The sequence below is a fragment of the Centropristis striata genome, chromosome 7 (genome assembly GCF_030273125.1).
Source record: "Centropristis striata isolate RG_2023a ecotype Rhode Island chromosome 7, C.striata_1.0, whole genome shotgun sequence".
Taxonomy (NCBI): domain Eukaryota; kingdom Metazoa; phylum Chordata; class Actinopteri; order Perciformes; family Serranidae; genus Centropristis; species Centropristis striata.
Window position 1 is genome coordinate 15,587,753 of NC_081523.1, and position 25,762 is coordinate 15,613,514.

Here is a 25,762-nt window from a genome sequence, read left to right on the forward strand (position 1 = left end):
TAAAGGCTTCACATACAAAAACTCCATTTGATGCTTGAAGTTCAGCATGTCTTCTTTCTAAAAAGGATTCTTATTGCCCTGCCAAAGAATTTCCGGATTGTCTTCAGCCGGCACTTTTTCACTTTCACAGGTGAAGCTTCGTAAGGTGACCTGTCAGTGGAGATGGTCTCCTCTGCTGGACTGGCTGCACCGTGACTCACAGCTGGTTCCACAGCTTGACTAGCTGCAACATGGTCCTCAGCTAGTTCCTCCTCAGCTTGACTGGCTGCACTGTGTCTCTCAGCTGGTTCCTCAGCTTGACTGGCTGCACCATGGTTCTCAGCTGGTTCCTCATCAGCTTGACTGGCTGCACTGTGTCTCTCAGCTGGTTCCTCCTCAGCTTGACTGGCTGCACTGTGGTTAACAGCTGGTTCCTCCTCAGCTTGACTGGCTGCACTGTGGTTAAAAGCTGGTTCCTCAGCTTGACTGGCTGCACTGTGTCTCTCAGCTGGTTCCTCCTCAACTTGACTGGCTGCACTGTGATTAAAAGCTGGTTCCTCAGCTTGACTGGCTGCACTGTGATTAAAAGCTGGTTCCTCAGCTTTACTGGCTGCACTGTGTCTCTCAGCTGGTTCCTCAGCTTGACTGGCTGCACCATGGTTCTCAGCTGGTTCCTCATCAGCTTGACTGGCTGCACTGTGTCTCTCAGCTGGTTCCTCCTCAACTTGACTGGCTGCACTGTGGTTAAAAGCTGGTTCCTCAGCTTGACTGGCTGCACTGTGATTAAAAGCTGGTTCCTCAGCTTTACTGGCTGCACTGTGTCTCTCAGCTGGTTCCTCATCAGCTTGACTGGCTGCACCATGGTTCTCAGCTGGTTCCTCATCAGCTTGACTGGCTGCACTGTGTCTCTCAGCTGGTTCCTCCTCAACTTGACTGGCTGCACTGTGGTTAAAAGCTGGTTCCTCAGCTTGACTGGCTGCACTGTGTCTCTCAGCTGGTTCCTCCTCAGCTTGACTGGCTGCACTGTGGTTAAAAGCTGGTTCCTCAGCTTGACTGGCTGCACTGTGATTAAAAGCTGGTTCCTCAGCTTGACTGGCTGCACCATGGTTCTCAGCTGGTTCCTCAGCTTGACTGGCTGTACCATGGTTCTCAGCTGGTTCCTCATCAGCTTGACTGGCTGCACTGTGATTAAAAGCTGGTTCCTCCTCAGCTTGACTGGCTGCACTTTGGTTAAAAGCTGGTTCCTCAGCTTGACTGGCTGCACTGTGTCTCTCAGCTGGTTCCTCTTCAGCTGGACTGGCTGCACTGTGGTTAAAAGCTGGTTCCTCAGCTTGACTGGCTGCACTGTGTCTCTCAGCTGGTTCCTCCTCAGCTTGACTGGCTGCACTGTGTCTCTCAGCTGGTTCCTCAGCTGGACTGGCTGCACTGTGGTTAACAGCTGGTTCCTCCTCAGCTGCGCCAGTAACTTCTACAACTGCTGCTCCATCATTTGGGCAAGGCATATTCGTAACGCCATCATCGGAGCAAGGAATAACTTCACAATGTGTTTGCGTTCTGTCTGAAGGTCCATCATCTTCAGGTCTTTCATCAGCCTGGTCATCAGAAGGAAGTTCCTCTTCTGAGTCATCCAGTGGACAGACATACATTGCGTCAAAGGAGTCTTCCACACTGAATAAAACAAGACAATCAATGAGTAAACCAGTCAGTCAGAATAGAAATCTGACCATTCATCCAATCATGAATCTGTCCAACTGTACTGATACCAGAAACATAGTGACTTACTACAAGCTGGAGTTTATGCCATGCTCCAGATGTGACATTGTGATAAACGGGTGTTTGAGAGCTTTCTCAGGCGTGATCCTCTCCTTAGCGTCCGTATGGAGGAGGCATTTCAGGAGGCTCACAAATTCTCTTTGGTCCTCCAGCTCAATGGATTCCTGCAATTCTGTGTCAAGCTGAATTTGAAATGAAATGTTGTGTTTATTTTCTTCCTGTCTCTTAGCAACACATGAAATTGTTATGAATGCAAAATTTATCCATGAAATGGACCACTTACTGTTATCAGGCCATCCAGGCTATCAAAAGACCGCTCCCATCCTTTCGGCTTCATGCCAGTGTCGAGCTGGTACTCCTCTGGAGTCTACAAGAACAAAATATAGAAGTCAGATGCTTTTTCCTCAGTTCTGTTACCATTTCAAAGAGATGTTTTGTCATTGGGATGCAAAATCAAAACTGGTTAACATACCTTCAGCGACCATTTTGGGTTTTCCAAGTGCTGACTTGCCTTGAAGAACTTTTTGGTGTAGTAACCAGCACTGAGGAGGTGGTCAGCGGGCTGGCCCAGGATCTCAACAATGGCTTTCAGCTGGAGAGAGAATATTAAGAACCATGTCAGCCAACACAAGTCCCCCTTTTGGGTTTGTGGCATTATGTAACAGCCTGTGCATTTAAATGAAGATTTGTTTGGATTCTTACACCCTGGTACTCGCACTGGATCGAAAAGGCGTGGTTGCCGATGTACAGCAAAACAAGCACACAGCCTAGACCCCACATGTCGATGGCCTCGCAGACAGGGAGACCAAGGGTGACTTCAGGTGCCCTGTGTGTAACATACAAGAAACACACAAGATGTTAAGTACTGTCTCAAATTTAAAACGTGTGCTTGAGATGAGACTGTTGGGTTATTTACTTCTTAAACACGGCCGCAAACAAGTTCAAAGATGAGCTTTGCAGATTGAACCTACCTGTAGCCCAGAGGCTGGATTGAACAGCCACGTAGCTTCTCCGAGGTGTAGAAGGACACTCCAAAATCTATTATTTTCACTCTGAAGGGCTCAGCCGAGTGGTTTACCAGCATTATGTTGTCTGCCTTCAGGTCTGAGTGAACCACACCGATGCGCTTTAGAGCAACAAAGGCCGTCAGCAACTGCAGAGACAAAGGGTAAGATGTGGACAATTAGACGAACAGAATGTTCAGTTCAGTTTTCAGTTTTAATTTATGTGTTTTACATAACAAACCATCTTCCCTATCTAATTGAGTATATTGTCTAGTTTGTTAACACCTAGTTCAAAGTCACAGAGCGCTTACCTGCTGTGCTATTGGCCGTATCTCAATGAGAGACAGTGGCTTGCAGTCTCTGTCATTGAGCAGGTCGTGAAGACTCCTGTCCAGCAGTTCAAAAGCCAGACAGGTCTGACCATTGTGTTCAAACTTTTCAAAGAACTGGGCCACATTCTTCTTGTCTGAATCAAGAACGCTTACTGCTTCGAGCATTTTCATCTGTGGGGAAGAGAGGAAAAAAATACCAAGGTTAAGTGACACAGCACGGATCAGCAGTTAATTTAATAAGTAAGTAAGTAAGAAAATGAAAAGATAAAAAAGAAAATAAAAAATAAAAGAGATAATTATCTAAAAGAATGACGTTTTCTACCTCTCTTGTGGTGGCTACACGGTCCTCAGCTTTTAGGATCTTGAGGGCTACTTCCTGTGATGTGTTTAGATTCACACATTTGGCAACTTTGCCAAAGCTCCCAATAGCAATGAATTTCTTCACTAGGTAGCGACCTGTATCGCCGCACAGTACGTCGCTTTTTTTCACCTCAAAGACCTCCGATTTCTTCTGCTCATCTGCAACAGCTGACAGAGAAGCAGTACAGAGTTAGTGGGGGTCATTCAGTCAACACAAAATACACAGATATATAGGTGAAACACTTTCTATGCTCATGTAAATAAATGTGGTTATCATTTTACGACCACACGAAAAGACTAATGTATCACATACTGAATATAAGCATTTCCTTGAGTGTAGAATAATTAGAGCAAATACTGTACACTTAATGAGAAGAAATATGCACTAAACTACATTGACTGTCAGTATTTAGTTCCTTTACTTTATTAAAAGAAGCAATACAACAGTGTTAAAGTACTCAGTTACAAGTCTTGCATTGAAATTTTAAAGTATTAACAAAGTTTCAAAAGTCAAAAATACTAATTACCCAGAATATAACTTAATTATCGATTCAGTTATCACAGTAAGTAGCATACCATTTAAATACTCATAATACAAGTAAGTACAGTACTTAAATAAATGTACTTAGTAAGTAAGTTTCTTCCCATGACTGTGTGTGTTTTAGCAGCTTTTCTTACCATTTTTATCTGCTGACAAACAGATGGCTGAACATGAACTTGATGGCATTATGCAAAAAAAAAGTTTTTTCCAAAAGCGCTTCATTGTAACTTCTTCAACTAACTGTTAACCAACTTGGCTTGTAGGTAGAGAACGGTTTGCAACTGAAGGTAAACTGACCAGAGGTCCAGATATATAGGAGATATTTAAAATAATTCTTAATTACATCACAAGGCACCAGTTCCATTCTAAAGGCAGTTCCATTCTAGAGAAGGACTGAAGATTCTATTGGTTTTTTTGGTTCTGGACAAGCTAATTTTTAATGTATTTTTATGCAATTAACCTCTTTCTATCAGAGATATACTATACTGTGACTCAAAAAGTCACAGTATAGTATGATGTTAAAAATCAGAAATGACAGAAAAACACCATATTGTGGGATATGTTATTTATGGTGTTTTTCTGTCATTTCTGGGTATATTATGCTCTTATATACTGCCTGTTGTGTTAGGGTCATCATCGACCCATTTCTAGGTTTTAAATGCATAAGAGTACCAAACAATGTTTGTTTACTGCATCAAGGCTTTTAGACTTTGTCAGAAACCTCTATTTAAACAAAATAAAAAATAAAAATATATATATTTCACTAAATTATGAAATGCCCTGAAAATTATAACGTTCGTTTTGTTTTGGTCAGTTTCAACCCAGTTAAAATATAAGTTTATAAAACAATATAGAATATAGAAGAATATTTACAATAAGCCAAGTTCTGGATCATATCTTTACTGAAAATGAGGCAGGGGACATAAAGCTGCATAGTGGATAAGCAGGTTTCTGAGGAGTACAATGTAGAGTAACCAGAAGACTGACACATTTTATGCAATAAGAACAGAAAGACAAACATTTTCTTGCCTACTAAAATATCTCTGCAAAGAACACACTAAAAGTGTCACTTTTTGCCACACATGCATCTTTGCACACAAAGACTGGAACTAGTACTCGATTTCTATTAGTTTGATTGGCTTTATTGGTTGTTTGCAGAACTACATTTTGTATTATTACTTATTCTGCTATTCATTTTGTATTTGTATTTAAGTTCTTTTTTTGAAAGTAAATATAGATACGGGTCAAAACTGACCCTAACACCATAGATGTTACTATAGCTAATAAAATTAAAATAAAAAAACGATTTATTTGATAGATGTCTTCTTTTATTTATTTATATAATTTTCTTGAGATTCATTTTACCATTTTTTTAAAATTGAAAATGAGGGGTATGTTGTCAAAAGAAAGCCCCAGGGGGCCACACCAAGAATATTAAAATAAATCTTTTTATGGATAAGGAAGCCTAACAAGGTAACCAAGAGGTAAGAAACAAATTGGATGATAAATAATTGTTTTTAGGTTATTTTATGGATCATTTAAGACACGGGTCAGAAGAGGATAGTATCAACAGGTATATATATATATATATATATATATATTGCAATTTTAGGCATTTTAAATACCTAATGCAACAATGGAGAGAAAGAGATGTAGAAGAAAAATAATAATTTAATAGGGTAGTTGTAATGTGATCAAATAAGGGTCATTCATATTTCAAACTTGCCTTCAATTTGGCAAAGTCGAAATTGATTTCAAAAAGCATTTCTTTAACAGTTGATATCTGGGGCTGAAGTTAGGACAAAATATTTCATATCACAAAAGATTTTGTAGTATGGCATAATATTAAAAAATACACTCAAACTGAATGTTTATAATGAAATTAATCATCAGGGCTTTTCAAAAAGTTTCTTATAATGTTTAGCTAAATATTTGGTTTGCCTTGCATCCCACCTGAAAATTCTTAGCAAATACCTAGACACTGATAAAGAGATGAAGGTTATACCGAGGTAATTGCCGTGGCAATGAAAGAAGTGGTGCACAGATGACAGTAGTGAGATGCACGAAGTCCCTGAACATGATGAAACTAAAATTTATACTGAATCATAAACAAGACAAGTCGATCTTAATGTTTATATGTGTTTTCCATGAGTGGTTCAATATAAGCCACAGTCAGATGGAATACATGATCATTTTCATGTTTTACACCCTGAATGGATCCTCTTCAGTGCTGGTCAAAAAGCTCGTACTGCACACAGAATATATGCACAACAGAACGACCATATTAACACCTAGTTGTAACAACATACGGCGTGTGATCCTCTGGTTTCATGAAGACTTCCTCCTGAAGAACAATAGGAAAATGCATAGACAATGACCTAGTAGAAACACCATTTCCTGTTAATGCAATTTCCTGAATTACAAGAGTATGAAATTGACTAGAAAGAAGAAGTAAAGTGAAGGCAACATTATGTTTGAATTTATTAAGAAAGCTTGTGATCTGCATTCTGGCATTTTGGTCAGGCCCTTATTACCTAACACAATTTAAATTATAGTGAGAAGTGTTATTGTTATGTCAGCATGAGTTTGATAAGTTTAGGACAACAAAACCTGTGAGAATTACCTGAGTTGCAAGGCTACACATTACAGATCTCTGACCATGACTGAAAAGTTCCTCTGCCACCCAGGAGGGGGCAGTCATTCCTGCATAAGTCCAGAAAATAACTTCTTCTGGAACCCTAGTTTCTTTTCTTTTTGAATTCATTAGATGAGAGGAGCTCTGTCAGTGCTGATAAAAAAAATAAACACTTATCATATATTCAAAAGTCTCGCATAGCTTTTCTTTAATTCACTCAGAGATTCTGTACAGCCAGTCAAACAATTACTCTCCTTCAAACACACGCACACACGCACATACTCACTCACTCACTCACTCACTCACTCATACAGGACATACAAAGGCATACATGAGCACACGCAAACATTTACTTGAAGCAAACATAGGGGTGAAAGGTTGTCCACAGATTAAATGCATAAAGCTGTACTTTGGAAATGAACTGTCTTGCGTTCCATTTCATGCTATAGGTGATATGCATAGGAAAATCACAACTAAAACAGTAAAGCTTTCATTAGACATCCAAAATCAACATCATATGCCAATTTTAGAGATATCATGTACATTTTTTTTGTGAAATGAATAAAATAAACGAGTATCTTATGTTTGAAAATGACAATAAAAAACCTGCCTTATTATTTTTTAACATTTCACAGCAAACTCTTACAATGCTACAGAGGCAAAAGTACCAGTTTAGGGTCCTGGATGCCTTCATGATTTTATATCTTAAATTATATAATTATTATAATCAAGAGACCATTAAAACATAACCCAATCATTTAAGAGTTCATTAAGGTCATGCATAGACGTTCACATATAAGTATAGGTTACACTGTGGTTTCGCTTTTCCACAAACCACTCTTCATTCCAACGGAGCTCTGGGATTGGTCTGTGCCACTCATGTCCTGCTCCAGCTCCAGCACTGAGTTTTTGAGGGTGCCATTTGAGGCAGCGGCCCCAGGCACAGTGGTGGTGACACTGTTCAAAGGGTAGGAGCAGCGCTTAGTGTCTCGCTCCACAGCGGCAGCCAGTTTCAGATTGTCTTTGCTGGCGCATCGTCTCTGAGCTCCGTGCATGGCCGCTCTAGTGGCCATAGAAGGCAGCAGGGGGAAGGGTTTGCGACTCCCGCTGCTGCCCCCGTCGCTTCCCTCTGAGGGGCTGGTCGCCACAGACTCTCCAACGCGCTTCCCGTTGGTGAGCGGGCTGGCCTGATTCTCTGAAAGGCTGTGGTGGATGCTGCCATTCTCACTCGTGGCCTGTTTGTGAGCCACATGTGCAGAGCTGAGGTGCTCTAAACCAGTGGGTCCTAAAGCTCCCAAGCTGCCCCCACCTCCAGCAGTCCTTAGGGCTTTGAGACGATAGTGACCCCTGCCCTCACCCCGATGGTGATAATGGCTGCTTCCTTGTTTAGTTCTGCTACTCACTTTCCTTCTCTGGGGATGCACTGGGGCTGCAGAGTTAATGGTGGGCAGAACATTGTTTGTTGGCTTGGTGGTGTTGTCAGTACTGGTGCTGGTGTGGTTGCCCGCAGGGGCACGTGATGCATTGTTTGAATTGTCTTGTGCCACCTGTAGCAGGTTGGTGAGCTTGCAGGGGCCGGGACCCACGCTGCTGATTCCACTTGGCGTGGACGATGACCGAGCTGATGAGGAGTTATGAGAGTCGCCTGGTGGATGGCAGTTGATGAAAAGTTGTGATCCCTGCTCAGAGGTCTGCACTCCACTCCCGGTAGTGCAGGTGTGCGTGTAAGTAGACATAGGATGGGAGCGGCGATAGCCTGGGCAACATGCCAGCCAAGAGGCCTGCACGTCCAGACGTCGAACGCAGTGGTGCACCACCAGAAACGCCCCCAGACCTGAGGCAGCCGTCCCATAGAGACAGCTAAACAAGAAGCTAGTGAGCCAGGCTGTCAGCCACACTGCCATGGCTCCACAACACCACAGAACCACAAACAGGAAGTGGGTTGCCACCAGCACCAAGAACTGTGTCTTCAGTGAGTACTGGTCCTCTGGCACCACAACAGGGGTTAAAGGTCCTGCTGCTGAGTCTGTGGAGAGGAGGCTGGTGCTTCCTGCCAGTGCAGGCTGGCTCTCGGTCACAGGAGAGGACAGCGTGGTTCCTGTGCATTCTTTACCCACACGGTGCCTCAGGCGAAACACAGTGCACAGGAAATAGATCCAGGTCACCAGCACCACCAGTCCAGCAGGGACAAAGAAGGACCCCAGACTAGGGCGCCATACCAGCCAGCAGCTGCAAGAGGCAGAAAAGGAGTCAGGAGGGTCAGTGCAAAACAAGGACACGTCTGTGTGTTCAACTTATCACACAAAATTATTCACTTCTGCACCAAACAAAACAACACAAAGTCAAGATCCAAATGGTTCAAGGATAAAAAGAGAAGCTCTTACTAAGGGCTGTTGTCTCCATAGTTGTTGACATTGACAGCTGCAGTGATCCCACAAATGATAAGAGGAACTCCACCTGCTATCAAGTAGAACCTTGAAAATCAGAGAAAAACATATCAAACACAAGTTCACAGCTTCACTGTTAGACATAAAGAGCAGCTCTTATTTGTGCCACAGGATGCTGTATGACCTCTGGCTGCTATCATGTTTTTAAAGTGCACATGTCGGTGTCATTTTTCTTTTTGTGTTTTTATGTCTTTCTGGATGTCTATAATTTCGACAAAGCTGTGTGATGCTTCACTCTCATAGTGGGCACAGTGTTACAAGGGTCAGTATCGGCCCCAGAAGTCTGTGATTTATTGCAGCCTCATCCCATGTGGCTGTGTGGGCAACAAAGGGGTGGCGGGAGGGTCAGGGGGGGTCAGTGTATAATCGCAGTTTCAGGATCACAGGGGCAGGAGGAGGAGACATAGAAGGGAATATTTGGAAAGACAGTGCACCCCCTGAATCACCCGGCTCAGATTTATGACGACCCCCTCTGCTTCTGTTATGTTGGTTTCATACATTCCTCCCCTCCCCCTCTCTGAGTTCATATAGGCTTTTTTGTGCCTTACAGCAATACTCTGTTATGTCCCACCAAGGTTTCCTAAAAAACAGAGGGACTTTGGTTGTGGGGCACAATGATCCACTTTGATGGTGCACGGTTTGGGTGGCCATGCACAAGAATTCCCGCGTCTGTCTTAAACACAAACCGAACTGACAGCAAACAACAATCTCATAGCATAGGAAGTGGGTGAAGGTGAGGCACACTGACCTGAGCATAGGTCGCTGAGTAGGTGGAGCAGGAGACTCTCCCTCTGGTTGCCGAGGCATTCTCCACACAGCCTCTTTGTAGAGGACCCGGGCACTGACTCCGATCCACAGCAGAGTTGACAGAGAGGAGTAGTGCAGGGCGATGCCCACCTGTCACATGTTACAGTCAGGTCAGACATCAAGCTTATGATAAACTAATCAAAATGTAGAGACTGTAAATTCTCTACTTACCGCTTGACAAACCACTGGGTAGCTGGTCAGGCTAATGCCTCCTGCATAGATGGCTGTCGTCATAGCGATATGGAAGCAGGTATTCAGTAATGTGTGCCAGCTTTTTCTTGATATGTGAATAGAACTGTTTGGACATAAAGCAAAGTAATGAGGACACAACACGAATGAGAAACATCAGCATTCATTCATGCAGTCATGCATACGTGTTCATGCATGTACACTGCAGTACCTGTGGTGGAGTATGTGTGTGATGATGATGGTGAAGAGGCACAGCAGGAGCACTGCAGTGCAGGCATAGACCACAGGGTGGAGCACCCTGACAGAGATGGGTGTGGAGTTGGGGAAGTCAGGCACCTCCTAGGAAAAAAAAAATGAAACACACAAAAGTCAATTGAAAATCTCATTCAACCTTGATTGATGAATGATACATTTAATCATCAAGGATATCCTACCTGCAGCACGGCGTAGTTGCTAAGCAGAGAGCAACGCATGGTGGAGGTGCTGCTGTCACTGTGGACCAGCTCACAGCCCTCCTGGCTCCAGCTTCCCTGTTTCTCCAGAGCCTTCAGACTCCACTGGGCTGCCACAGCATCAGAACCAGGGGACAAGTGGCGCAGCGACACCCAGATGGGCTCCGAGTGGTTCCACATATCGCAGCCGTCTGTCGCAGAAAAATCAGTCATCGATACAATTTTTTCTCAGGTTGTCTTATAGTCTTTTAAATTCCTTGATGAGTTTCTAAAATTATAAGAATAACTCTCAACATCCCACTGATACTGGTGCAAACTGTTTTTATAGTTTATATGAGGTAAAATTAATTTTTCTATTGTTCTATTTTACATTTCTTTTCTTTTACTATTATAATTATTAATTCTGTACACTCATAAATTTTATTCGTCTTTGTTTTTATCTAGTTAGTCTCACTTTTAGTATTGCTGTTGTTGAACTAATTTCTTCTAATTACAATCATTATTATAGCTTTTAAATCAATTTAATTGTATTTTATTGCCTTTTTGTCACTGTTTTGTCTTTTTGATCCATCTTATCTAATTATTTAATCAGATTTTAATTTCAGTCTGTTTTACTACTATTACTGTTATAATAGCATTTTAAATCTATTTTATTACTTTTTCATCTTTTTATTGCCTTGCGTGCATTGGTCTCCAGCTGTTAAATTGTTTAAATGTTTTCTTTGTCTCTTTTTACTGTCTACACTTGCTCTGATTTATTATAAGCTTGTCAGTCAGTGCCTCAGTGCAAGTGTCTTTCAAACAGTATTTTAAAGTTGACTTTTCCTTTAAATATGAGAAAACATGAGTAGATTCACATAAATAGGCTGGGACGATTCCTCACCTAGGCCAACAAAGATGACAGGAGTGTTGACACTACGTCTGCGAGAGTGCTCCCCAGTGTTGCTTGAGTTACCAGACAGAGGAAAAAAGCTGCCGGTTCTGAAGGCTACGAACTGCAGCTTACAGTCTGCAGGAGCATCCGGAGGAAAAAGAGAAGCTGGGAGAGTCACAGAGGCCAGGGCTACTGAATTCTGTGAAAAAAAAACAACATACATGCAAATTTTGTATATAATGCTGAAATCCACCAGTACACCTTGATGACTGTGAATGCAGATGTAATAGGTTACTAATGACAAAGTATGTAGCAGCCAGAAGGGGAGCTCATGTCTCACCTTTAGGGGGAAATTCTTGAGGGAGGTGTTATGGGAGCCGGTGCTGCAGCGAAATCGAAGTTGCTGTTCATGAGCTGACTCTGATGTTTCCATTGCCAAGCTGCCCGTTGAGACCTCGCGACGCTGATATGCAGTGCAGGTTATTCCGGTGAAGTGGGCTGGCCGAATGAAGTGGGCCTCCATCACAATGTTCCTTGACACCTGCATGCATCAAAATCAAATATAAATGGTTCTTTCCATATCATAGAGTTGAGATAATTATCTGAGAGGCTTTACATTTTGCTTTTATAATTTCTGGACATAAAATCACTGTGAATATATGGCTAAAAATATGCACATTTACACCTTGGTTGCAATTTTACACACAACTCCAAATTTCATAAACTACACATAATATGTATTTTCTGTTGACACAATAAACTATAACTATATTCAGTGGGATTTTCAAACCTTCTCCATTGTAAGTTTTTCATCAAAATTGATCTTTGGAGTCAGTTTGTTTGTTACAGTTTGTTACTGTTTGCTTGTATCACATAGATGAACTATCGAGCCCCTTAAAACATAAAAAGGTCAAATTTATTCATCTAAAAGTCACCAGTTCACAGGGTTACCAGTTAAACTGTACCACTGGTGTGTACAAATGACCTCATCCTCAAATCTAGACCTCCTACTACAAGAGGAGACAAATGAAAGAGTACTATATTGAGTCTGAGGCCCACTGTTGTGAAATTGCAACATCTATTTGAAACTCTAAACTGTATCATTGCAACATTTTCGGTGGGAAAATAGTAACACTGTAAGACACACCACATTCCAGGTTGAAACAACATGGTTTTCATTTTCCCACTGAGCCCCCAGCTCTCTCTTTTGGAGAAAGGATGCATTTGACCTGCTGTATTATTTTTTAAAAACTTAATTCTAAAGATGCTTAGTGATAGAAAACTTATAATTTTAAGAAAGTTGAATTTTGAAGGGATTTTTTGTCAGTGTTGCAAAAATGTAATAGTGACTTTAAACTATGGTTAAACGATAAGAATAGAGTCCTTAATCATTCTGATGTCAAAGTATATTTCAATAAATAAATAATAAAACAATACTGTCTTACAGTTGTTGTTGTTTTTATCATACAGAAAGCCTTATAAGATATAGATTACAATTACATTTTTAATAAGTCAAAGTCATTTGTGTTTCATTGTGGTGTGTATTAAAAACATTTTTACATTCTAAAAATTGTTTTGAAAGATACATATTTTGAATGTATTAGGTCATGAATGCCTAATAATCTATGGAAATTGTTGAAATTAAAGTAATGATATATGCTGCAATTTTACAGCGTTTTCACACAAAAGAGGGGGGGGGGGGGGGGGGTAGGAGGGGGCGCCTGATAGTCCTTACCATGGAGAAGTCCTGAGCATGGCCGTGTAGCTGAGGCCAGGCCAGTGTCTCTAGAGAGTGCACTATGGAGCTGCACGCTCTCTTCTCTCTCTGGGCCAGAGCAAGGATCTGGTCGTCCACCTGCATCAGGTTACTGCCCATCTCCACCAACACCTCTGACAACTGGGACACACACACACACACACACACACACATAGTATTACAGTAAAGGGATAGTAATGTCATATACACATATCTGGACATAGCCATTTCAAATATGCAATTAAATCTTCCTTACATCTCGCAGCTGTCTGACATATTCCATAAACTTCTCCATCATTTGCGCCACATACAACACATCCACCGAGTCGGTGAAACCGGCAGCCTCCAGGGTGTATGTGCGCACCTGGTGTGCCAAAGTGACAGCATTGGAAGCATTGATGGGCCTCTGTGAAGCAAGAGCAAAAATAGAGCAAGGTGTGATGTAGTGTAACTTAATGACATTGTGTTTACTGAACAGGAACTGTAGTAAATCTACTGACCAGGATGAAGGTATGCAGGACACGAGTGATGCCATTCGTGTAGTGACAGTCTGAATAGTCACCGTCATGCCAGTTTCCAGAATGGTCACAGTACCGAGAGGCTTTCTTCTGCTCAATACCTCCCTCCACAGACAGGGAGGGGTACCGCAGCTGCAGGCAGTACTGATGTGAGGTGATGCCTGCCAGAGTCCTGGGCCACCTGGAGATTCAAACCAGAGGAGAGTGAGACAGCTGAATCTTTAAGTATGTAATAAAAAGATCACTGTAACTGTAACTAACCTGAACTCCCCACGGTTGTTGACAACTTTATCCTCTGGACAGAAGGAGGCACTGTTCTCCAGCACCACTATTTCAACACTGCGAGACGTGTTGCCCCGCCCAGTAGAAACCACACACTCCCACTCTCCCCTGGCCTCCAAATGCACGTTGAATAGAATAAGCTCACTGGATAAAGAGGATAGAGATGGCTCATTATAACACATTATCGGCACATGCTCCAGTGTGTGTCTGAATTAGTCTTATTAGATTACTCTTCTTTGCACAAGAATAAAAGGTTAGACACAAGGCAGAATCTTTATAGGACCTAAGAGAGCATAGCATCAGTCATATCGCCTGAGTAAGTAAGTTTCTGTACCTGGTGATGAAGGTGCAGTCGTGCAGCACGCTGTTCTCCAGCTGGACGCCCATCTCGGGGTCGGAGGTCACCAGCTGACCATTGTGACGCCAGTGTAAGGTGGTGAGCTTGTCGACCAAGGCAGCGGTGCAATGGAAGGGGAGCCGGTCGCCTTTGAAGACCACCTGACGCTGGGACGGCAGCAGCGACAAGGTGTGCAGCTCCAGAGGACCGTCTGAGCAACATGGTGAGAAAAGACGCAGATGCAGCCGTTACTACACATCACTCTGAATTATTTTTGTTGCTCTCTCATTACTCAACCTCAGCTAAATGTTTCCACAGAAGCCATTATGAGTCTGCTGTTCTGGAGCAGATTGGATGCAGACAGCAGCAATTCCTTAAATGCAACCCACAGGATTAGTTGTCAACACGGCTCGGCTGATACTTTAGAAATATGTCCCTTCTAAAGCTGCTGGGATTGATCTATTTCAACTTCTTTTGGTGTAGTAAGCCTTAAAAATACTTGGACGATCTTGAGCGCTGTTATGTGTGCACTGTCATTGTCATTCACAAGCAAATGTTCTCTCAAACAAAGCGGTGAACCGCCTCATTCATATGCCTCGTTCTAGCCAGGCGCTCACCACAGCTCAGCTGGCTATCCCTTAGTCCACGCAGGGGCTGTCCCCTCAGGCTCCGGGGGTAGGCACACAGGGTTTCTTCCCCCAAACGGGCTGGACTGCCACGAAAGAATCCAGGGACCCAACGTAACCCGCAGTCACATGACAGGTAGTCTGAGTTGAAGTTCCTGGAGAGAGATGTGATGGTTATTTATCATATTTTTGACCCTCTTGACCTGGCTCAGACACAGTTTTATCTATTAAGGTTGTCACAATGACAGAACTTTAAATTTCAATACAATACTTTTATTAAAAGCAACAACAACAATACTCTGTTGATACAATGACAAAAGTCTTTGGCACGGGGCGCCCTGGTGGCACACCTGGTAGAGTGCGTACCATAGAGGCACCGTCCTCGTGAGCAGGCGGCCCAGGTTCAAATCCGACTCGGAGCCCTTTCCCGCATGTCTTCCCCTCTGTCTCCCCCTTTCACTCTGTTTCTCACTATCAATAAAGCCTTGAAAATGGCCAAAAAAATATCTTAAAAAAAAAAAAAAGTGTTTGGCACACACAAAATATGATAATGTTTTTCTTTTTTTCAATGAATTCAGGTACAGAAGAAGTCAAAACATATGTAGATTCATTGTATTGTCTCTTGCAAAAACAGATATATCTGTTAAACAGATATATCTGTTTTAGTATCAATCATTCTGCTGGTTGAGTTAGAAAGACATTGCAAATGTTTTAAATTTTGCAAAATCAAGGGAATTCAATAAAAAAATATAAATAAAAGTATATTATGTCTGTGATACTGTATCAATTAAAAAAAACGTATTGATTTCTTATTAATATTTTAAATGCAAAGATTCATAGCAGTCAGATGAAACCAAAATGTAATGTGCTATGTTGAATGTAACAGTGAAAAATGCAAATGCAGATCCGCGTTTCTCAGACTTTATGCATATGGCAATGTGTTCTCATTCACATTCAAATTCACATAGAAATTCATATAGAAATATGTTGCAATATATCCAATTGTAACCCCTGTATCGTGATATGTATCATACTGCCAGATTAATTTCAACACACAGCCCAGTATGCTGAGAGAGTGGTTTCTAATACTCACACTAGCTTAAGTGACGGCAGCTCCTGAAACACTCCTGGATCCATGGTTGATACGATGTTTCCAGAGAGGTTCCTAGCAGCACACAAGTCAGATGTGAAAAGGTTAGCCCCATAGCTTCGCCACAAAGCGGAAAGTATAATATTTTTATGGGATCAGTTTATCTGTGTCTTACAGTTTAGTGAGATTGGTCAACCCCTGGAACATTTCTGCAGTCAGGCAGCCAATGCGGTTGTTGGATAGATCTCTAAAAGTGCGAAAAGACAAAGGAATGCGTTGGTTATTTTTTAATCTAGAGGACTTGTCTCAGTCACTCAGTTGCAGATTGTGATATCTTGACTCTTTCAATGCCTGTGTTGTTTAGTTAAACATCTAAGTAAGCATACACACAGTTCCCAACACTTTCCCTTATCTCTCCTCCATGGGACCCCAGGAAAGCTTTATCACTGATTGGGTAAAAGCAGGGCCCCTGTTCTGCCGTCCACCTCTGAGTGTGATGTATAGCCACAGCCAGAGAGGGATCTGCTCTGCTGCACCTCTGACACTACCCAGCAGAGAGCTGTCCAGAGCATGTGTTTATCTCCCCCTGTTTGTTTTGAGAAGCCCCAGACCTTGCAGGGAAAACACAAGTAGGAGGAGGAGGGAAGGGGAGTCACGCGGCGCAGCACAGACGACCAGCTCCGACCCACGCCACAACCAGATCTCGGTGTCCAAAGACACAATGAGTGTGCAGAGAGTGGCTGCAAACGGCTGCGCTGTCACATCCAATGACGTGTGAGGAGGCTCTGCGAGGCCCTGAGGTTTCCACGGCGGTAGGAGCGGGGCACCAGAGATGACTTTGCAGGGCCCCCGCAAAGATCAGCAGAAACACTTAGCGAAGGAGGCCTTTACTGTCATACTAACACCAGGAGCTCGATATAACACGATATCTGCCATGAGCTGCCAAAACAGTATCTGCTTGAGATAGATGTGATGGGATATGTGGGTTTGCTTCTTTCCACAACTACTGAAAAGCTGCTCACACCCCGACTCCTTCATTTGTCTCATACCAAACTATTGAATTCAAAATTTCCATGCCTATGTTTAATGATTTCTGTTAATGTGTTTGCTGCTCTGAACTCAAATGGAATGTGAATCATTTTAATGTCTACTTACAGTTTCCGAAGATCAGACAGGCCCTGGAAGGCTCCAGGCATGATGGTGCTGATTAAGTTGTGCTTGAGGTCCCTGCGGAGAGAGAAAATATTATCTTGATGAGAAAATGGGATGATGCTGACATGTCTTAAATTTATAGTCTCTTTCCCAGAGTTACACGACAATATCAAGACCACTCTCATGTCTGTGTGAAAAATTTGTACCTGGAGCCAGCAGGTAGCAAGGAGGCAAAATGACAATTTACTGTTTTTTAAGTTACAGTTACTTCACGGTTTGCATCCATGTTCCCAGGATACTATGATCCCCTGTTCAATATTTTGTAAATGCATAGCAAAATAAAAAAACATTCTATTATGTATGTATTATTACTTTTTATCCAGTATTATCCTGAAACCTTCACATGTTTGGAGATGGGAATAGTCACTTTTCATGGATTCCTCACTTTAACCTGACCTTTGACCTCTTTCTTGACCTTAATCTGTTAAGAAATGGGAATTAAGCCTTTCCCTAGACCTGTTTTCTAACCCTTAGTTGTCTTGTTGTTGTCTCTTTTTTAAAAAATTTTTAAACGGTTTGTTGTTATTTTCTTCAATATATTGATTCTTATAATATTTTTTGGCTGCAAATATTTTGGGAACTGTTGCCTGTAAAGAAAGAGCAACTCTATCAAGTGGAAGTAGAGTTTCTCCACTCTGAGAGTCATGATTTCAGTATCCTAACTGATCCTAACCCATGCCATTTTAAGCAAACACAGAGTTGGGAAAACATAGGACCCTGGGAACATACTTCCCAAAATATTCCTTAAAAAGTGAGACTTCAAGAGAAGGTTTCTTTAAGTTTACAGTGGGACTTCCTCCAGTGGGACCCAGCAGAGTATTTCTGCACACAGAAAGGAAATTTTATCCTATCAGCCAACTGGGCTTGAGGGCAGCAAGATGCAGATACTGGACCAAATAAAATATTAGTGGAACGTAAAACTGCTCGTCATTTTTCTGCTTGTTTCAAAAAAGACTCTTCCCATGATAACGTTGGCCATTGCAAACCATAAATATTCTTATATAAATAATCCTTGAGTTGCCTTTGAAGATCTCATTTCATTCTATCCGCTGCACTTCTCTCCACCCTCTTCCCATTCCGCACCCACACCCATGTGTTTAACTATTCAGCCAGATGCCCCTCTCCATCAGCTAACCTGCATTACATTTTCAATCCAAGACGTTTCTTTTTATTGGCCAGGTGGGAATAGCGAGGTCACAGCAGGTCAGGAGACGGATGGTTATCGGCAGGACACGGCGGCTGCTGGTTGGAATGTGATCCATGTTCCTACAGCATGAAAAAACCCCTGCTCCCATCGGCTGGTCACAGAAGAGGATTTCCTTCCAGGAGCTCAAAAGCATCAGCGACTGTGGCTGCATTTTTGTCTAATTCACTTCTACCCAAGATGCCACTGTGGTAGGCAAGACCTCAAGGGACTTTCTGCTCCTCTTTTCCACCAAAATCATCTGTCATCGCTGTTCACATCCATGCTGCCTCACACCATGTGCAACCTCAGGCATCTTTTAACCATTGTCTTGTCCACTTTCCAAGAGATGAGCTATTTTGATCAAACCAGGGCAGGAAAATTGTTTTAGAAAATAACTTCCAGTAAAGAATTAGACCGTGTGGTATAGCTGGGATAGAGTCAGAGATCAGGGGTTTTGCTGCTTGTCCGCACTCTCGCTGAGCCGCTGCTCGTATCATATATGGATGGGAGACAGGTTATAATGATGGAGCAAAAGCTGTCTGGCGTTGGACCAAAAAGCTGAGGTCTGTTGTGTTTGTCTCAAAGCAGACAGTCTTGGACAGCTCAGTCCAGCTCTTTGAGTGCATGCCAGCTTGTCATTTTGCAACAACTTCACAGTTTTTTTAAAAGGTAGAGACGTTTCCACCTCGATGATTCAGACTAAGAACTGCTTGGTAGTATATAGATTTCAGCAATCAAATCAAAGAGGAGTGAGTGTTTGGCAGTGAACAAGAATACTCCCAGTATGTGTGTGGGCATTATGGGCCTGTCACAATGTATGTTGTAATCTTTGTGTGCCTATACGTCCCGCCCTGAATGTACATGTGTTTCTGCATGTCAGTAGCTGTATAGGATTTGTTAACCAGAGAACAATACTGCTGTTTCCAGTCTGTGTGTCCCGGGGCTCATTAGTGCAACGATGAAAGACAAGGCACTGCCCACTATTTCCTCTTTCTGATGACCGTCTCTCCCCTCCCTGTCTGTCCTTTTCACACTCATACACAAACAATCATATGCTGAATAACACTGAACTCTGTGTATATTGTAATGGGATTAAGACAATACCTACAAGTACGCCAAAAAACATATTTAAACTCCAGATAACAGACCTACTTTCACACCTCTTGTCTCAGAAAGCAACATTAAATATAGCTTCAAGTATTGGAATAAAGTTGTGGTTATCTTTATTCATATTATCTGTTGTACAATGGTGATATCCTGTAGGCTATTCAAACACTGCTAATTCCACTGTCAAAAAAGTATTTTATTAGCAACTTTATTCAACACATTCTCACTCCCAACTCATCAAATACAGAAACCTGATCAGAGGCCCTATGCTTCACTCTAGGTACCCTTCTAGAGTCAGTTTTTGGACATATTAAGAATGTCAGTTTCCGCTCATTATATACATTAGTGACTACAGTGTTCACAGGAAAAAGTTATTAATACTACTTGGTCAAGGTTAGGGAAATAAGAACAGGATTGATTTTTTTTTTTTTTAAATACTTCTGTACGTGACTAACTGACACAATTTATAGGTGATGTAGAACTTGAGGTATGGTTTCACTCAGAACATCACCACCAGTCTCCTGGGTCAAAAACTTTATTTGGCCCATTCAATAATTTAACAATGTAAGATAATCATTAGGGCTGTAAAATGACTCACGATATTGAACGTAATGATGTTTTTGTATCATTATTTTTATTTTCATTGAAAAATATATTTTCTTTAAGTCTGCAGAATACAATTTGTAGGCAAGGACATCTCTGACGCACCACAATATTTAATCAAGTGAAGTATTTGGGATGCTGCATTCGTCTAGATTGCCCTTTTGATTATTTGTGCAGCCCTTATAATCACAATTAAATGGAGTACGTGCCTGCTTGATGCAAAAATAACCGTTAACACGTGTTGTGTATCTAAAAAGACAGAACAAGCAGACACCAATGTACATGCACAAGCACACATTGATCTCTGTTATTCTTAGGAGGCATTGCATAGTGTTAAAGCCTGGACATTTACAGGAACCTAAAGCGTACATGCATGACCCTCACTGAGCCACAGATATTTTATGCCTATGTAACAGGTACCTAAAGCCAAACACTGGCATTGTAGTTTATAGGCGTCTTAAGCTTTGCCCAGTCTGATAACTGCAACACAAAAACAACCCATCAAACATCAGCATTTCCTACAGTCTGCTGCTTTATACCCGCCTTGAGAGGTGACAGTGCTGTGTGTGCTTTGGCCTGAAGAGTATCAGCAGTCCACTACTTCTGATACACTCTCTTATCACCAAGCTGGGGAATGTGGAGGAGCTCACCAGAGTCAACAGGACTTGAAGCACAAGCCAAGTGCTTAACCCTCCAGCGTAATCCAGACTAAATCTGTGCTGCAGCCCCTCGCCCCTCGCCCACACTCTCCGATTTATTTCCATCTTTATTTTCCAACCTACAGCACAGTAGCTCCAACAGGCCTCATACTCAGGCGATGACTTGTCTGTGTGCCCTCTAGAGTAGACAGCGCCCTCCCTGACAACAGCTTCACAGCTCAGTGGCCTCGACACTGATGACAACAGCTGTCACCAAGCGAGAGGATAATAGCACAGACTTCAAAGCCTCACGCTTGCCGAGCATGAAAATATTTAAAAAGGTTAGAAGTTGCAACTTGTAGCTATTACTTTTTCATTATCTTCAGTAGCTAGCGTGTACTGCTTCAAAAAGTTACATGATTGGTGTTGACACGTTATTATTCCTCTTTGAGTTATGCTCTGTAACCTTGGGAGTGCAGTGCTTTATCCTCTTCGCCACATGCGGCCTGTGTGATGGAGTTGTGACAGACTCAAGCTCACTCCCAGCCCAGAAGGGGCCATTGTCTGCTGCCGCTGGGCCTAACACCAGCGGCTGCCATTAAGAATGTCTTCCACCCCCCCACACAGACTCCTCCCGATCAATGGGGCTGGTCCTCTGCCATTCTGAAGAGTCATTTCTCTGTGGGTATATGGGATGAGCACCTGGGCCCCATGCAGGCTGGAGAGGAGCGACGTGCTTGTAGGGCAGCGAGAGGGTAATAATGAAGACATGGTCTGTAAAGCGCTCCAGACGTGGAGTGCTCCATTATCAGGAGCACAGCGGCAGGGGCTGGAGTGCTCCACTGACATTGTTTAGGCCCTTGCCCCGGAGGGAGCTGGGAAAACGACTGAAGCCAGGGAATGGCCACTCATTATCGCCAGACTGGAATCAAGAATTTCCTGTTCCTGGAATTTTTAATGGAAAGACATGACATAAGAGGGCCAATTCCTAAAAATATAATACCACATATATCTTGATTCAAGCTAATATAAGCCACTGCTTGAAGACAAAAACAAATATAAATGTCTATAGAGGAATAGAGGGGGAAAAAAAGGCAAGGGGGGGGGGGGGGGGGGTAACTGGCACCTTGGTTCCTGACAGAGGTCGGTGGAGACCATTTTTGTGCTGCGTGTCATTTCCTGTCTGGTTGGCGTCTCTAGCAGAGGCCCTTGCTCGTTTATTTTTACAGTTTCCTTTTTCTCCTTTTTTTACTAGCGAGCTTTCCCGTGTAGGGAGGGGCAGGTGGGTTAGGGGATTCAGTACTGAGCAAAATCGTCCCTGTGTATGGCCCCGCGGACCCCACCTCCCTACTACTCAACACACTTGCTCACAATGGGGGCTCTGTAACTCAGGCCCCAAACGTACTCCTGCCTTCCCCCCAAAACAGGAAACCGGGATCTGCCGAGCTGTTGTTTTTCTACTAATTTCCTGCTTTGCTGCCCCTTCCCCAGATTATTTTCTTTATTTTTTTTCTGGTTCCTCTCAGATTGGAAAAGCCTAATCAACGTTTTGTCCATGTTCTTCTGGAAGGCCGTTTCATTGGTGGAGCCATGAAGCCGATGAAGCAAGTACTTTTTTACTATTATTAGACTATTATATTCATAAAAATCCCATCATTTGATTTACTATTGGACATACACTTAAAGGAATAGTTCAGCCCTGAATCAAAACATACACATTTTCTCTTTCAGAAGATTCTTTTGGTGTTAATTGCTGAGCTCTGGAGGTATCGACCATATATACATTTGAAAAGATTTTAGGGCGAACTGTCCCTTTAAGATATTTCCTGTCAAATCCTGACAATCACCAGCTGATCATTCACTGCCCTTATTATACTAATGGTTCAAACCAATTAGGCCTTCAGCTCTGCTTGTGACTGACAGAAACATAAACTGCAGATCCAACAGCACAGAAATAGCAATATATACTTTTATTTGAAGTGTAAAATTTCCTAAGTTGATTATATGTTTCTATAGTCTGTAGCAAGTTGAGCTGGAGATTATTCTGCCAAAGAAAACTCTGGACTGTTATTGACTTCAGTTCTGGCTTTTGGAGCGGCTGAGAGAAGGGGGCGATGCCCGCTTTGGCAGCTCTGCTTATTTTCATGAGACCAGCGTGTACAGCAGTAAGAAACAATGAAAGTTTATGGTTTTAATGGGACATACAGTAGATCATAATATTTGCCAGATTAATAGTCATGTAAAGTCAAAGTTTCTCACGGTCAGAGGTGAAGAAAGGAAAGGCAGGGAAATGCTATTGATCTCAATCATTTTTATGAAATAATATTTGTTTTATTTGTTCAAATTGAGTCCTACCTAAAAGTCTCATTGAACATATTTACTTGCAAGTTACTAGACATGAAGTTGAAACAACGCACACATTACAACTGGGAAGGAAACAGGATGAAATTACTTTCATTCAAATTGTCAATGAAAAAGGAGACTCATGTCTGCGAGTGAATTTTCAGCCAGTAGGTGGACTACAGCATGTAGAGAGTGGGAAGGGGGAGGAACAGTGAGAGACCCAGTGAGCTGGGAGAGGGGAGATGCAAAAATAAAGCAGAAAAGGAACACAAACGGAAGTGGGGGGAAGTAAGTCCAGGGAAAGCTCAAGTTCCTCTGGAGGAAAAAGCCATTGAAACCATATCAAGTTTGCCGAATGAGTGTGCGAGAGCGAGTTACTGGCGTATAAAGCGTACAATTTGGTAATGGGCTTATGAGGGGGCTCGCTCGCTGTTTCAATAAACCCCCAGAGCCATGACTGAGCTAGGCTTGCAATACAAACACACCCCGTTCCTTCAGTTTATCTGAAAGACACATCTGGAGTCTATCAACTCCAGCAGAACCCCCCTTTCTGTTTCCACTCTCCAGCACGCTTAACCCCTTCCTCACCCGCTCCACCCCTTAATGTCATGCACTCTCATTAGGCGACTGTTGCCTAACCGGGGGCCACTCAATGGCGTGTGCGGGCAAACATACTAACACAAATGTTCATTTTTTTTTCTGTAGGAGGAGAAACGAGATTCCCATGTGCAACCTCCACAGCTGGCCTTAGCTCTCTTCAGAGTGGTGGGCTGGTACAATCTGAACCTTGTCTTACCCAGACTGGTCTAGACAGAAGGGCTCCTTGCCATGTGCGCACATTCTCCACTGTTTTTACATGCTATAGTGCTGCCCACCTCTGCTTTGTTCCCACTCATCAAGGTAATTTGCTTAGCCTGTGTGGAAATAATGTTAATCTCCCACTAAGAAAAACAACCTCAGATTTATATAAGACAAACTGCAGGAGTGTGCTTTACTTCTCTCCCTCCCTCCGGTTCCCCTCTCTCTCCAGCCACCATACCATCTTTAGCCATCTCGGCTCCACTTCCCCTGTGTCAGATGGTAAAGTTGTTTAAGTTGGACTTCATCCTAACCCCAGCTGCTCAGAATGGCAGAGGCGATTTCAAGGTCGGTTTCAGAGAGGCTCAGGCAAAGACTGAGTGGCCCAGATCCCCCTTTTTTGTAAAACAGATACTATCAAGTCAAAAAAAGCAATGAATTGGCTGAAGCATTTTTAACCACAATGTGATAATAGTGTATATATTTTCAATGCTGACGTTTTCCTATACATATCTAACATCTGCACATTCTCACGCACTGTGTGACTTATTGGTCACAGGTTTCAGTGCAAACTTCCCTTAATTCTTGTTACTCTACAGGAATAAATCACAAACAACTCCTTATTTCCTGCCGTTGAATGAAGCTGTTATAAGTCAACAGGAAGTTTTTAATAATCATGCATGATATTTCCTGTGTTCTGCAGTGTCGTAAAAGTACAGAAATGTAAGGTGGGGATCATTTCAGACTCCCTTGTTGACAAAGTCTATCATGCTGCCAACACCTCCGAGCCTCTAACCAGTCCCAACCACAAGCCTCACTCCTGCCTTTCAGACCTGTTCACTGCAAGCGCCCTGCTGCTCCCTCATCCATCATCATCGCTGCCCTCTGCTCTCCCTCTCTGCTCCCTGCTCCCTCTCTCCCTGTAGGGTGAGCAGACCTGGTAATGAGGGCCCCTTGTGCCTTGCCTGCCTGTCCTGTGTCCCATGGTGCAGTGGGGCCCAGTTGGACAAGAGCCAGACTGCCTCGGCCCTCTTTGCTCATTATTCTCATTACTTCGCCTCAAATCATCGCAGGACAGGCTGCTGGGATCTGTCCACAACTCATAAAGGTCCCGGCTCGTTAGCGGGGCTCCCAGCGTCAGCTCCCATCAGAAAGGGCGTGCACGGAGGTGCAGGTACTCAAATAGGTACAGTATCGAAGGCCCCATGGTGTGAATGAATGTGACTTATTTTTAGTGTGGGGTTTAGAGTACTCAGAATACTGTTTTGTTCTAAAAAGTAACATAACCAAGGGCGTGTCTAGAGAGAGGGCATGGGGTGGCACCGCCTCCCAGGTCTCTTGTGCAGTTACACTCTTTATGTAACACCACCTGTATATGGAGCCCAGGACACTGAAAATCATGCTCTGGTTTGTGGTTGTCAATGTTCCAACTCCTTAAAAAAAATCCCTGAATCACCTCTGAACCTGATGTTTTCCCTGCTCCTTTTGTTGCAGCAAAGGAAAGAAAGAAAATGCAATACATTTGCACTGTTTTTGTTTCTTTCCATTCCATTCATTTTTGGTAATGCAAAAGTAACGAGTTACTTTTAAAAAGTAACATTACCCAGCATGGCTTATTTTGCGTACACCAAGCGCCGCCACAGAAGCCAGGTATGATTCAACGGGTGTTTCATCCCAAAAGCTGGAAAAAAATTATGCATTCCAAGATCCAAATGTAGCTGTTGGATGGCAAGCCTATTTAAAAGACCTACAAAAACACAGTAGTCCAGTAAGAGGGCAAAAACAAACAAGGCTAAATTGCTCCTCTGCACTTGGGTGGTTTGGCAGGTTATGAAGGCAATAGTGGCTTTGAGGAGGTTTGTCCCAATGAAAG

General features: G+C 42.8%; 2 protein-coding genes across 3 annotated transcripts in view; both read right to left on the reverse strand.

The window, feature by feature from the left end:
• Positions 1 to 41: 41 nt before the first annotated feature.
• On the reverse strand, positions 42 to 4,266 carry LOC131974415 (homeodomain-interacting protein kinase 2-like). The gene is made up of 9 exons (XM_059336712.1): positions 4,127 to 4,266; positions 3,411 to 3,616; positions 3,068 to 3,259; positions 2,724 to 2,905; positions 2,455 to 2,578; positions 2,225 to 2,344; positions 2,036 to 2,119; positions 1,762 to 1,934; positions 42 to 1,647 (listed from the first exon to the last, which is right to left on the reverse strand). The coding sequence occupies exons 1-9, from the start codon at positions 4,209 to 4,211 to the stop codon at positions 42 to 44; spliced, it is 2,772 nt and encodes a 923-aa protein (XP_059192695.1). The 5' UTR covers positions 4,212 to 4,266.
• Positions 4,267 to 6,055: 1,789 nt separating this feature from the next.
• Positions 6,056 to 25,762, reverse strand: part of adgra2 (adhesion G protein-coupled receptor A2) — a 43,000-nt gene continuing 23,293 nt past the window's right edge. Inside the window, exons 3-20 of one of the 2 annotated variants that reach the window (XR_009394726.1) lie at positions 17,158 to 17,229; positions 16,178 to 16,249; positions 16,006 to 16,077; positions 14,904 to 15,067; positions 14,284 to 14,497; positions 13,929 to 14,093; positions 13,650 to 13,848; positions 13,406 to 13,555; positions 13,129 to 13,290; positions 11,734 to 11,934; positions 11,403 to 11,592; positions 10,502 to 10,710; positions 10,279 to 10,406; positions 10,050 to 10,173; positions 9,820 to 9,968; positions 9,009 to 9,098; positions 6,613 to 8,853; positions 6,056 to 6,333 (exon numbers count right to left, since the gene is read on the reverse strand). Coding sequence is in view for 1 of the 2 variants with exons in the window: in XM_059338136.1 (XP_059194119.1) it covers positions 7,431 to 8,853; positions 9,009 to 9,098; positions 9,820 to 9,968; positions 10,050 to 10,173; positions 10,279 to 10,406; positions 10,502 to 10,710; positions 11,403 to 11,592; positions 11,734 to 11,934; positions 13,129 to 13,290; positions 13,406 to 13,555; positions 13,650 to 13,848; positions 13,929 to 14,093; positions 14,284 to 14,497; positions 14,904 to 15,067; positions 16,006 to 16,077; positions 16,178 to 16,249; positions 17,158 to 17,229 (3,784 nt within the window). In the remaining variant the exon portion in view is untranslated. Of the gene's footprint in view, positions 8,854 to 9,008; positions 9,099 to 9,819; positions 9,969 to 10,049; positions 10,174 to 10,278; positions 10,407 to 10,501; positions 10,711 to 11,402; positions 11,593 to 11,733; positions 11,935 to 13,128; positions 13,291 to 13,405; positions 13,556 to 13,649; positions 13,849 to 13,928; positions 14,094 to 14,283; positions 14,498 to 14,903; positions 15,068 to 16,005; positions 16,078 to 16,177; positions 16,250 to 17,157; positions 17,230 to 25,762 lie in introns of both variants that reach the window. The other variant, XM_059338136.1, reaches the window with a different exon arrangement.